The sequence below is a fragment of the Pleurodeles waltl genome, chromosome 11 (genome assembly GCF_031143425.1).
Source record: "Pleurodeles waltl isolate 20211129_DDA chromosome 11, aPleWal1.hap1.20221129, whole genome shotgun sequence".
NCBI classification, from domain to species: Eukaryota; Metazoa; Chordata; class Amphibia; order Caudata; family Salamandridae; genus Pleurodeles; species Pleurodeles waltl.
Window position 1 is genome coordinate 579,803,326 of NC_090450.1, and position 14,327 is coordinate 579,817,652.

Here is a 14,327-nt window from a genome sequence, read left to right on the forward strand (position 1 = left end):
TAGAAGGTAGCTATGGCAAAGCAGCTTAGGCTGAACTAGGAGACATGCAAAGCTCCTACTATACCACTTATATCATATAGCACAATATCATAAGAAAACACAATACTCAGAGTTACTAAAAGTAAAAGTACTTTATTTTTATGACAATATGCCACAAGTATCTCAGAGAATACCCTCACTTAGGAGGTAACTAATATACACAAGTTATATGTACTCAAACCAAAAACAGGTAAGTAACTGTAAGAAAGGTAGTGCAAACAATGTAGAATCACAATGGGATGCAATAGGTAAACATAGGTCTAGGGGCAACACAAACCATATACTCCAAAAGTGGAATCCGAATCACAAATGGGCCCCAGACCTATGGGAGATTGTAGAGGGTCGCTGGGACTGTAAAAAAACAGTAAGGGTGTCCAAAATACCCCACCCCAAGACCCTAGAAACTAGGAGTATAGTTACCCTACTATCCCAAAAAGACACAATAGTCGTGATAGGGGGATTATGCAAGAACCACGAGCACCAGCAAAACACTGAAGACGGATTCCTGGACCTGAAAAGGAAGGGGACCAAGTCCAAGAGTCGCAATAGTGTCCAGGGGGGGCAGGAGCCCAGAAAACCCTGGATGAAGGTGCAAAAGGGCTGCCTCCGAGTGGAAGAAGGCGAAAATTCTGCAACAATGAAAAGGGCTAGGAACTTCTCCTTTGGATGGAAGATGTTCCACGGCGTGCTGGATATTGGATATAGTGTTTCCACACAGAAATACCGCAAACAAGCCTTGCTAGCTGCAAGGATCGCGGTAGAGGTTTTTGGATGCTGCTGGGAACCAGGAAGGACCAGGATGTCGCCCCTTGGAGGAGGAGACAGAGGGGGCGCTCAGCAACTCAGAGAGCCCCCGCAGAAGCAGGCAGCACCCGCAGAGGTACCGGAGCAGGCACTTGGAAGTTCTGTGAACTCAGAGTCACAAAAGAAGAGTCCCACGACGTCGGAGTCCAACTCAGCGGGTTGAGCACTGTAGGACGGAATGCTGGGGACCCAGGCTAGGCTGTGCACAAAGGAATCCTTGGAGAAGTGCACAGAAGCCGGAGCAGCTGCAAATCCTTCAGTACACAGGTTTGCTGTCTGGTGTGGGGAGGCAAGGACTTACCTCCACCAAATTTGGACAGAAGGGCCACTGGACTGTGGCAGACACTTGGACCCAGCTCCTGTGTTCCAGGGACCACGCTCATCAGGATGAGAGGGGACCCAGAGGACCGGTGATGTAGTCTTTTGGTGCCTGCGTTAACAGGGGGAAGATTCCGTCGACCCACGGGAGATTTCTTCTGGGCTTCCAGTGCAGGGTGAAGGCAGACAGCCCTCAGAGCATGCACCACCAGGAAACAGTTGAGAAAGCAGGCAGGACGAGGCGCTACAGTGTTGCTGGTAGTCGTCCTGCTACTTTGTTGCTGTTTTGCAAGCGTCCTGGAGCAGTCAACGGTCGATCCTTGGCAGAAGTCAAAGAAGGAAGAACAGAGGAACTCTGGTGAGCTCTTGCATTCGTTATCTGAGGAATAGCCCAGAGGAGAGATCCTAAATAGCCAGAAAAGGAGGTTTGGATACCAAGAAAGGAGGTTTGGCTACCAAGAGAGGTAAGAACCTATCAGGAGGGGTCTCTGACGTCACTTGCTGGCACTGGCCCCTCAGAGCAGTCCAGTGTGCCCCAACACCTCTGAATCCAAGATAGCAGAGGTCTGGGACACACTGGAGGAGCTCTGGGCACCTCCCCTGGGAGGTACTGATCAGGGGAGTGGTCACTCCCCTTTCCTTTGTCCAGTTTCGCGACAGAGCAGGGCTGGGGGATCCCTGAACCAGTGCAGACTGGCTTATGCAGAGATGGGCACCATCTGTGCCCATCAAAGCATTTCCAGAGGCTGAAGGGAAGGCTACTCCTCCCCAGCCCTTCACACCTATTTCCAAAGGGAGAGGGTGTAACACCCTCTCTCAGAGGAAATCCTTTGTGCTGCCCAGACCCCAGGAGGGCAGAATCCTGTCTGAGGGGTTGGCAGCAGCAGCAGCTGCAGTAGAAACTCCGGAAAGGCAGTTTGGTAGTACCCGGGTTCTGTGCTAGAGACCCTGGGGATCATGGAATTGTCCCCCCAATACCAGAATGGTATTGGGGTGACAATTCCATGATCTTAGACATTTTACATGACCATGTTCGGAGTTACCATTGTGACGCTACACATAGGTAGTAACCTATGTGCAGTGCACGCGTGTAATGGTGTCCCTGCACTCACAAAGTTCGGGGAATTACTCTATACCTAGTGCCAGGGTGCTCACACACTAAGTAACGTGGCACCTAACCTTCACCAAGTGAGGGTTAGACATATAGGTGACTTATAAGTTACTTATGTGCAGTGAAAAATGGCTGTGAAATAACATGGACGTTTTTCACTCAGGCTGCAGTGGCAGTACTGTGTGAGAATTGTCTGAGCTCCCTATGGGTGGCAAAAGAAATGCTGCAGCCCATCGGGATCTCCTGGAACCCCAATACCATTGGTACCTCAGAACCATGTACAAGGGATTTATATGGGTGTACCAGTGTGCCAATGAGAATTGGTAAAATTAGTCACTAGCCATCAGTGCCAATTTTAGAAAGCAGAGAGAGCATAAACACTGAGGTTCTGGTTAGCAGAGCCTCAGTGATACAGTTAGGCACCACACAGGTAACACATACAGGCCATACACTATGAGCACTGGGGTCCTGCCTAGCAGGATCCCAGTGACACAAGGGCAAAAACAAACATACATACAGTGAAAATGGGGGTAACATGCCAGGCAAGATGGTACTTTCCTACAATATAGATCCCCAAGTAGCAGAACCCCTTTGTGACAACACGGCCTGCACAGCCTCTGGGTAAGTGTGGAGTAGCTACATGAAGGAGGTAAATCAGAGCCTTGTTCCAGTTAATTGTATAACTGGAATACCGATGGAAAAAAGTTAACATCTGGTCAGCAACATAGAGCAGGATGTCATCTGCATATAGGGAGATTCTGTCTTCCCAGTCTGCAGTCCATCTCAGCCCTCTGTCACAACTGTGTTTTAATACTAGCATTTAATGTCTCCATATTATGCAGTTCAATTCATGTTATCGTAAACTGCCCAAAATATAGGGTTTTTATTTATTTTTCATTTTTAAATGTTTGTGTATTTTATCTTTCATGGGGTGTTATCGGCTCCAAATAAAGATTCATTGACTGACCCGTACCATCTGGAAGTCTGGGATCTATTTACCCTGCATGTATTAAGGCCTATGACACTCTGGCTACTTCACTGACCGAATGGCCTAAGGTGCTCATCAGTTTGGTCGAAGATCAGTATAATCCGAGTCATGTGCAACCCCTCACTGGGTATTACTCTATACCTATTTGTCAGATGTATGTAGGAAAGTAGGCAATGACATTTTTAGTTCAGTTTACCCTATTGAGGTTACATTCATGGGTGTGGTGCATGTGAGCAGCTGCAAAAAACCCTGGCAGTTTTTGGCAGCCGACAAGGTTCTGGGTAACGTCAGTTCGTGTCTACTCATGACTGAAAATTATTGCAGGTACTTTGAAATAGCTAATCTAAATGCCAATTTAAAAGTATGTCACACAACATAGAGCATGCAAAGAACCTTTCTGAGAGCGAGGTAGTCAGTTTCACATCAGGAGAATTCAGGACACCAGGGCAAAATGGGCAGAAGGAATTCATGGCAATTCCATACCTCTCCTAGCTGAGATATTGAGTAGACAATGTGGTTCTGAATATCTTTAAGACCAGAACATTTGTTGAATCATAAGGATTGCTTCCTTCAACATAATGGAATGGTGAGCCAGGATAGCTGGCATCTTCTATCTCTAGAGTGGATACCAAACAAACTGGCTGAGGTATGCCCCCATAGAGGTGATCAAAAGATTCAAGAGATCTAAACAGGGCAACAGTAACACTACAATCATCCTAACACACTGGGGGATTCCTGGAAGCAAAAAGGGAGCAACACCAACTGTGGGTCATACCACGCAGGTCATACCTAGTAAAGAGTCGAGGAAATTCAGAAAATAATGCAAACGCTTAATAGCTGACTAGGTGCCCCAGTGAACACAATAAAAGGAGGTGGCAGGAGACCGATGAGCAGTAACAGAAGGACATGAAGAAAGAGGAATAACATGTTAACAACTGCAAAAATATACTGACGTTGAAGCAGGCTGTCATACTAAAAACTATCAGCAATCACAATACCACAGCCACATCCTACACTACAAAAAGATATTCATGAGAGGTGGATGCATGAAAGATAAGAAAACAGCCTATTGGATCCCTGTGTGGATTTGTTTGTCCCTGGGATGATTACTGGGATGCTTGTCTGGAGAGAAGTGAGAGAGTACTGATATAAGAAACACATTTGCTGATCTTGAGGAGAGGCTTTATTGAGCATGTTTTTTTGTGCAATTGATTAGATTTCGTTGTGACTTTAGAAAGTGAATGTGTCCATTGTTGATCACTGGCTCATGGGGTCTCTGTGCAGTGCATAGATCCCTTTGTGATATGTTTAGCGATAACAGTGAAATCCTGTGTCTATTTTATGGAACTCGGTCATGCTCAGTAGTATATCCACAATCTTTTCTGTTTCTGTGCTGACCTTTGGGATCACTGTGTTTTATATGCAGTGATCATACTGGTCAGTAGTCTGACATCTGATCTACAAATACAGATTCTTTATGAACCTTTGCTGATCCTAAGGTCCCTGTAAAGATAAGCAACCTATATTAAATTATCACAAAGGTGTTCCTGATGATCTCTGGGTTCTCTGAAATGACCTTGGGTCTCCCTGTGCAGATATTGTGGGTCTTAGTAGTGGAGGCTTTTAATATGCCTTAGGTCGATGCATTGTTACTGGATGTCTCACTGACACCTTGGGTCCATGTAGTCTTACTGGGTGCCCCACTGATGATCCCTAATGGGTTTCATGCACCGTTACCCACTGGTGATCATAACATGGTTCTTGGGTGTCCAGCTGGTAATTCCTAGGGTCCATGCTGCGATCCTAATGGGCCTTATCTGAATTCCCAGACTCTGTTGAGTTCTCTTCCCTAGTATCTATGTGGCGTTGTTGGGGTCAGATGCTGGGAAGGCTGTGATATCTTTGCTGATTATGGAGTCACTGTTTGAAGTGCTATTTCATATTCAAGGGGCCAAATTCTGATCCCGGAGAGACCTGTATTGATCTTTTGGATCCAGAATGTGATTCTATAGATCCTTGCCATAATACTCAGGATCCATGTTGTATCACTGATGGGTAAGGTAATACTTTGTTTGCTCACCCTGTTGTAGCTGTAGTGGTCCTCTATATCTCATTTATTGTAATTAATACTCGAGCACACTGAAAAAGAACAAAACTGCCTACAATATTGCTGTGGCAGGTGAATGGAGTACACAGAGTTTAGGCTGATGCTCAGGATTTCAGAAATGTGATTTTGATCCAGTGCAGGAGATTAGGGGAAGCACGTCTAGGATTTAAGACTAACACAAGTAATGGGCAAATAAGGAGCAGCACACTTTTCATTTCCATCATGCCTGATATGGAGCGTTCCATCTATTCCTAAAGTTGGAGACTAGATAGATCGTACAATGGCGGTGGCCAGCCACCAGACATAAATGTGCAGCAAAAGAAAAATCAGAGCACTCAGCAGAAATCCAAAGTCAGTAAATCACATCCCTGCAACTAGATGGCACATAGGAGTGATGGTGGATGAGAACAAGAAAATGGGCCTGATTCACAAAGGTAGACTTACACTTTTCTGGAAGTTTTTGATTATCCTTCAATTTATCAAGGAATTTTGCAAGTAGCGTCTTTACAACTGTAAAGTCTCCGACTCGTGGCAGAGACTACACGTAAAAAGATAGGAACAAGATACTACTTATAAAATTGCTTTGTGAATTACAAAAAAAAATAACTTACACAAAAGTGTAAGTTTACCTTTGTTAATCAGGCCCAAAGAGTGCAGCGTCTCTTTAAAAAAAATAAAAGAATATAATATTTTAGGCATTTTATTTAACCAAAATTCTTAGCTGAAATGGCTCTGGCAAATACTTTTCAGCAAATTGACATAGAATGGCGGTGAGCTTGAAGTCCTTATGCAGATTCTTTGAGGTTGAGGGCCCCTGTGCCAATACCATAATCATTTGCTGATTTCCAGGACTCACTGGAAGTCCCTCTTCTGAACCCTGTTGTGCTGATTCCAGGCATATTGGAGCTGTGATAATTTCACTTAAACTTCGTCTGGTTCCCACGGAGTAGATGGGGGCTTTGTTGATTTCAAATGGTGCCCTTGCTAATCCCTAAGGAGGGTAGCAGGCTGTGTTGATCTCAGATCACCTTGCTGACCCCCAGGCTGGCAGGTGTTTAGTTGCTGTCTCAGGGTTCTTTTGCTGATTCCCAGCAGGTAGGGGCTGCATTGATTTCAAAGAATATCTGTGCTGTTTCCATATGGGATGGGGTTTTATCCCTAATGTCCATGCAGTGATTTCATGGCGGTTCTTGGTGGAAATATGCATTCCACCAGGAGACCCACAGCTAAACCATGTTGGGGACCAGAGATTAACATGCATATTCTGATGTGCCTTACTGACCCAGCTGTGCTCTTTCTTCAGGTGCTGATCCCGTACACTACCAGGAGCTGCATGCGGGCGGTGCTCGAGTACCTCTACACTGGGCAGTTCAGTGCATGCCCAGACCTGGATGCCATTGAACTCATTATCCTTGCTAACCGCCTGTGCCTTCCCCACCTGGTGGCCCTCACAGGTAGCCAACATTGTCTATGTCACAAGTGTGCATAGTGCCTGCCATTCTGTTGTGTGTGTATGTATGCACAGATCATGCAGTCTTGGTGTGTCTATATCTTAATGTGTGCTTGCATCTGCCCTCTTTCTTGATGTGATTGTATTTCTCCCACTTCATTCATGTACATGTAGGTGCCCTTCTCTCTTCAAGTACCAGAAGTATCATGAGTTGAACAAGCTAACTTTATAAGGAAGAGCTACATGCTGTCAAACTGAAGGGCCATGCTCTCCTGAAGCTCACAGACCTTTGTTGAGCTACATTGTGACATAGTGAAGTATAGCTTCAAGCAAAGTTAAATATTCATCCTGCGTTTATTTGGTAAAATCTACTCTTTATTCCTAAGAATCAACTACAAATCAACAGAAGAGAGAAAGGGCTTCCAAGCTGGGTAGTTATAACCATAACCATTTGTGTAGCAGTGCGTCAAAAGTGTTTGAGTGAACAAAATGCACAAACGTCTCCTTATTGGGATGCAGGCATCTTCCTCAGTCAGTTAGAATGTAGGGATACTCCTGTAGCAAGCAATAGAGAAACGTTTTGTGAAATCCAAAGGTTTTTTGAGATTTTCCAAGTCAGTTTAGTAGACAAAGTGCTGACCACTGACTGAGCAAGTTGGGTGCAGGGTAGATGTGAGAGACTGCTCATCCTAGTCTACAGTCTGTCTACAGATTTCAAAGTCCACATAAAGATATGTTGATCTTGGGGTGTTCGAGTAGATTGAGTAAAACTCCATGCACACTCCATGACCATGCCTAATGTAGTTCCCCCCAGTTTGGCAGCGGGTGGTACAAACTGCTTTTTCCTTCAAGGGTGTTTCACTTCTGCTCAACTTCATATGGACAACCTTTACACAGCCCAGGTACCTCTAACACACCTGAGCTTGGCATGAAGCAAGACAAAACTTCCTACTCAACTTACACTCTGTTTCTACATCTTGGACTCACACAGTGTGCCTTTTATCTTGCACCCTGTTTCTTTGTCTCTATTGCACTCTTGATGTCTTGTGTCTGGCCCTCGTCTCCTCTGTTTCACGATCTCATACATGCTGTCTGTGTCTTCCAGAGCAGTACACTGTGACAGGCCTGATGGAGGCTGCCCAGATGCAAGTGGACATAGACGGGGATGTGCTAGTCTTCCTCGAACTGGCTCAGGTAGGAATGAAATATTATGTGGTCTGTTATTTAAAAATGCATTCCATCAGTTGTGACAGCTCTGAGGACTCTTCCTGTTCCTGTTTCCTCCCTTGGGCAGGTTCTTGTCCACTGGATCTCTGCTTACAGGACCGATCCTCTAAAAGTCACTTTCCCACAGTAAGACTTGCAAAGAATTCCTACATTTATGAAGAGGTCTGAAAGCACACTTCTGCTGAGTCCTCAGCCTGCTCTTATTGCACTAGGCAGTACATTCTTGACCCTGACCTCCTGCATTGGCAACTCAAGAAGGGGCCCAGGTGGGGCCTGTGCCTCTGCGCCTGTATACATCCCCCATCCAGAGCTGTTGAATGTACCAAGAGGCAACAAAGAACAAAAACTATAGACACTGTACATTAGTACACACATTTGTCCAACTAACCTTCATTGAAAAGCAGCGTTTAAGGCAATAAAGAAGCCTACATGTTTGCTCAAATTGTTTAAATCTGACTGGATATGTATGTGTGTGTGTGTAGATATATGTTCGATGGCATGTGTAGCTGCAGATACACATGCTGTGCACTGTTGTTGCCATCTAGTGTTGGGCTCGGAGTGTTACAAGTTGTTTTTCTTCGAAGAAGTCTTTTCGAGTCACGGGACCGAGTGACTCCTCCCTTTCGGCGCCATTGCGCATGGGCATCGACTCCATCTTAGATTGTTTTCTTTCCGCCATCGGGTTCGGACGTATTCCTCTTCGTTCCGTGATTCGAATCGGGAAAGTATTAAAATCATCAAAAAAACTTCGGTATTGTTGTATTCGGGAAAGATCTTCTATCGATACATCGGCACCGACAAGACAACCGACTTGGTGGCCCTTCGGGGCTTCCGAGCCCAGCCGCGGCCTAGTCGGCCCGACCACACCCGTCGTCGAAGCCTCATGGACTGGACCCCCTTCTGCTTCTGTCCGAAGTGCCACGCTAAGTATCCATACACAGACCAGCATCGGGTCTGTAATCTGCGTCTGTCACCGGAGCACAGAGAGGATACTTGCGAGGCCTGCAAGGCATTTCAGTAAAACAAAGACCTTAAGAGATCGGAGGGCGAGACGCATGCAGATGGCGTTGAAATTGTCGCAACACCTCGATGTCGAAGAGGAGGAGATGGCTATCTCCATTCAAGGATCGGAATCGGACGACTCCGACGGACGACCCCCGACAGCGGGCCAAAACGTGAGTAAGCCTGTCCCGACCCAACCCCAAAGTCAGCCGAAAAAACAAAAGGCCTCGGGGACGCCACTGCCTGAAGGCCATGGCTCGACCCATAAAAAAAGCGGTGACCAAGCAACACCTTCGGCACCAAAAAAAAGAACAAAATCGTGCCGAAGTCTTCCGACTCGAGCCGAGATACCGGCGTCGAAAAAAGCCGACACCGCCTTGTCAAAGCCACTAAGCCTCGAAAGAGCCTTTCGGAGCTGAGGCCAACCATCACCCTGGGCATTTCGGTGCTGAGAAAACTGGCTTCGGAGCCGAAATAGATCTCTTATACAGAGGAACATGGGCTCTCCAAACAACTGAAGGAGAAGCACAGGTTTGAAGAAAAGCTGGACATTGAAGAGTTTGACTAAACTCAAGCAAGAATACAGATCCATAAGGATACTGGAGAAATTCAAACTGCCCCTCCTCTCAAATTTAAGAGAAAGTTGGCTTTTCAACCACAAACAGAGACTGAGACTGATCAGCCAAGAGCTAAAGTGGCTAGAGAGAAATCACCAACTCGCCATTTCTCTCCAGAAATATCGCCACCACGTTCGCCACAAAGGACAGGGTCACCAATTGGCACACCCATTGCACAGTCACACACACATACTGTGCAAACACAAGATGATGTAGATCGATGGGACCTCTATGATCCCCCTGCCACGGACAATAGCCCTGAGTGCTACCCCTCAAAACCATCTCCACCAGAGGATAGCACCTCCTATACCCAAGTCTTGGCCAGGGCTGTGACATTCCATAATGTCAGTATGCATTCGAACCATTGGAAGATGACTTCCTTATCAATGCCCTGGCTTCCACGCATGCATCATACCAAAGCCTGCCTATGCTACCAGGCATGCTTAAGCATGCACAGCAAGTATTTCAAGAGACGGTTAAGGGAAGAGCCGTCACTCCGAGGGTGGAAAAAAAAGTACAAACCACCCCTGTCGGACTCAGTGTTCATTACACAGCAGCAACCACCGGACTCTGTAGAGGTTGGTGCCGCAAGGAAACGTGCAAACTCGCAATCATCAGGAGATGCACCACCCCCTGATAAAGAAAGTCGCAAGTTTGACGCAGCGGGAAAGAAAGTGGCGTCGCAAGCTGCCAACCAGTGGCGTATTGCAAATTCGCAAGCACTCCTCGCTCGTTACGACCGAGCTCACTGGGATGAAATGAGTGACATCATTCAGCATCTACCTAAGGCGTATCAGAAACGGGCTCAACAAGTAGTAGAGGAAGGGCAAGCCATCGCCAACAATTAGATTTGTTCGGCACTGGACTCTGCTGACACTGCCGCAAGAACTGTAAACACAGCAGTCACAATCAGGAGACATGCTTTGTTACGAAGCTCAGGATTCAAACCTGAAATACAGCAGGCAGTGTTAAACATGCCGTTTAATCAGCAGCAACTGTTTAGAGTGGAAGTGGACACAGCCATCAAAAAGATAAAGAAAGACACTGACAGGGACATTTAGAAAACCACAATTTAGGGGAGGTTTTAGACAGCAACCTTCAGAGGCATCCACCTCTCAAGCAAAATCCACCTACCAGCCCCAATACCAGAGAGGGGGGTTTTGTGGATTATCCAGGGGACAATTCCCAAGATCAAGGGGAAAGTTTCAGCCTACCAAGCAGGCCCCCAGCAACAAACAGTGACTCCACGGTCACACTTACCCAACACACATCACCAGTGGGGGGAAGATTAACACTTTACCACAAACATTGGTCAGGCATAACCACGGACACATTGGTTCTATCAATTATCCAACATGGTTACTGCATAGAGTTCACACATTTCCCTCCAGATGTTCCCCCAAGAGCGCACAAACTGTTGGCACAACATCTAGACCTGTTACAAATAGAGGTACAAGCACTTCTAACAAAACAAGCCATAGAACTAGTACCTCACCACCAAAAAGGAACAGGGGTTTATTCTCTATATTTCCTTATTCCCAAAAAAGACAAAACACTAAGAGCAATTTTAGATCTCAGGACATTAACCCTCTTCATCAAATCAGAACATTTCCACATGGTCACACTACAAGATGTAGTTCCCTTACTAAAACATGGAGAATACATGGCAACACTGGATCTAAAAGATGCGTATTTCCATATACCCATCCACCCTCTCACAGAAAATACCTCAGATTTGTCATACAGGGCAAACATTACCAATTCAAGGTACTGCCCTTCGGGATAACAACAGCGCCCAGGGTATTTACAAAATGCCTCGCTGTAGTAACAGCTCATGAATGGAGACATCACATGCATGTATTCCCATATCTTGACGATTGGCTAATAAAAGCCAACACTCAACACCAGTGTCAAAATCACACGCAGTATGTAATAGATACCCTACACAAACTAGGCTTCTCTATAAGTTACCAAAAATCTCACCTGCAACCATCCCAACTACAACAATACTTGGGAGCAACACTCAACACACAAAGAGCAATTGCCACTCCAAGCCCACTAAGAGTTCAATCATTTCAAACTATGGTATCAAACATACAAGCAAATCACCAGTACACAGTCAGATTTGTCATGAAACTCTAGGCATGATGGCGTCATGCATCGCTATTGCCCCAAACGCACTGCTACACATGCGGCCTTTACAGCAGTGCCTAGCAAAACAATGGACGCAGGCACAGGGTCAACTTCAGGATCTAGTGTTTTTAGACCGCCAAACACACTTTTTGCTTCAATGGTGGAACCCTGTAAATTTAAACAAAGGGCGGCCATTTTAAGACCCGGTGCCTCGCGCCATTCTCACAACAGATGCTTTGATGATTGGGTGGGGAGCACGCCTCAACAATCACAATATACAAGGACAATGGGACAATCAACAAAAACAACTACACATAAATCACTTGGAACTACTAGCGGTCTCCCTAGCACTAAAAGCCTTTCAACCCCTTCTAGTCCACAAACACATTCTTGTCAAGACAGACAATATGACAACAATGTACTATCTAAACAAACGGGGGGACACACTTGTCACAACTATGCATTCTAGCACAAAAAATTTGGCATTGGGCAATTCACAACAACATTCGCCTGATAGCGCAATATATACCAGGCATTCACAATCAGTTAGCCGACAATCTCAGTCGAGATCACCAGCAAACTCACGAGTGGGAAATACATCCCCAGATTCTACAGGAATACTGTTACCGCTGGGGAACACCAGACATAGATCTGTTCGCAACAAAACAAAACGCAAAATGCCAAAACTGCGCATCCAGGTACCCACACTGTCAGTCCAAGGGCAATGCTCTATGGATCAATTGGTCAGGGATATTTGCTTATGCTTTTCCCCGTCTCCCACTGATTCCTTTCCTAGTCAACAAACTGAGTCAAAACAAACTCAAACTAATACTCATAGCACCAACGTGGGCCGCCAACCGTGGTACACCACACTGTTGAACTTCTCAGTAGTACCTCACATCAAACTACTAAACAGACCAGATCTGTTAACACAACACAAACAACAGATCAGACACCCCAATCCAGCATCGCTCAACCTAGCAATCTGGCTCCTGAAGTCTTAGAATTTGGCTATCTAAACCTTTCAAATGAGTGTATGGAAGTCATTAAACAGGCAAGAAAACCGACAACAAGGCATTGTTATGCTAATAAATGGAAAAGGTTTGTTTTCTACTGCCAAGCAAACCAAATCACACCGTTAGATGCCTCCATACAAAACATTGTGAGTTATTTACTACACTTACAAAAAGCACATCTCTCTTTTCTTCCATCAAAATTCATCTTACTGCAATCTCTGCTTACCTGCAGATTAAACATTCAAAGTCACTTTTTAGAATCCCAGTTATTAAAGCCTTTATGAAAGGACGAAAAAGGATCATACCTTTAAGAACCCCCACCAGTACCCTTGTGGAATCTTAATATTGTACTTACACAACTCATGGGCCCACCTTTTGAACCCATGCATTCTTGCCAAATCCAATTCTTAACTTGGAAGGTAGCATTTCTAATAGCCATCACTTCACTACGAAGAGTTAGCGAAATACAGGCGTTTACTATCTAAGAACCATTTATACAAGTACACAAACATAAAGTGGATCTCCGCACAAATTCAAAATTTCTGCCAAAAGTCATTTCACTGTTTCACCTAAACCAAACTGTTGAGCTCCCAGTCTTCTTCCCACAGCCAGACTCAGTAGCAGAAAGAGCACTGCATACATTAGATATAAAAAAGAGCACTAATGTATTACATAGACAGAACAAAACCATTTCGTAAAACTAAGCAATTGTTTGTTGCTTTCCAAAAACCCCATGCTGGTAACCCTATATCCAAACAGGGCATAGACAGATGGATAGTCAAATGCATACAAACCTGTTACCTGAAAGCTAAAAGAGAGTTACCCATTACACCAAAGGCACCTTCCACTAGGAAGAAAGGAGCAACAATGGCCCTTCTAGGTAACATACCAATGACACAAATTTGTAAGGCAGCCACTTGGTCTACACCTCATACGTTTACCAAACACTACTGTGTAGATGTGCTAGCAACAAAAGCCACAGTAGGACAGGCTGTACTAAGAACATTATTTCAAATGACTTCAACTCCTACAGGCTGACCACCGCTTTGGGGAGGATTACTGCTTTGTAGTCTATGCACAGCATGTGTATCTGCAGCTACACATGCCATTGAACGGAAAATGTCACTTACCCAGTGTACATGTGTTCCTTGCATGTTCCGCTGCAGATTCACATGCGCCCTCCCACCTCCCCGGGAGCCTGTAGCCATTTGTTGTAATTAAAAATTGTATATATGTAAATAAACATTCCTTTAGCACAAACTATGTACATACATATCTGTTCTATTGCATGGACATCTTTAGTATTCTCATTCTATCACTCCTACCTCACCCTATGCGGGAAAACAATCTAAGATGGAGTCGTTGCCCATGCGCAATGGAGCCGAAAGGGAGGAGTCACTCAGTCCCGTGACTCGTAAAGACTTCTTCAAAGAAAAACAACTTGTAACACTCTGAGCCCAACACTAGATGGCTGGAACAGTGCACTGCATGTGAATCTGCAGCGGAACATGCCAC

The 14,327-nt window shown here is 45.3% G+C and overlaps 1 protein-coding gene across 5 annotated transcripts in view; it reads left to right on the plus strand.

The window, feature by feature from the left end:
• RHOBTB2 (Rho related BTB domain containing 2) overlaps positions 1 to 14,327 on the plus strand; it is a 222,118-nt gene that overhangs the window by 191,849 nt on the left and 15,942 nt on the right. For all 5 annotated transcript variants that reach the window (XM_069214057.1, XM_069214060.1, XM_069214059.1 and 2 more), the window contains 2 exons: positions 6,671 to 6,821; positions 7,923 to 8,011. In XM_069214057.1, the coding sequence (XP_069070158.1) occupies positions 6,671 to 6,821; positions 7,923 to 8,011 (240 nt within the window). The remainder of the gene's footprint in view (positions 1 to 6,670; positions 6,822 to 7,922; positions 8,012 to 14,327) is intronic.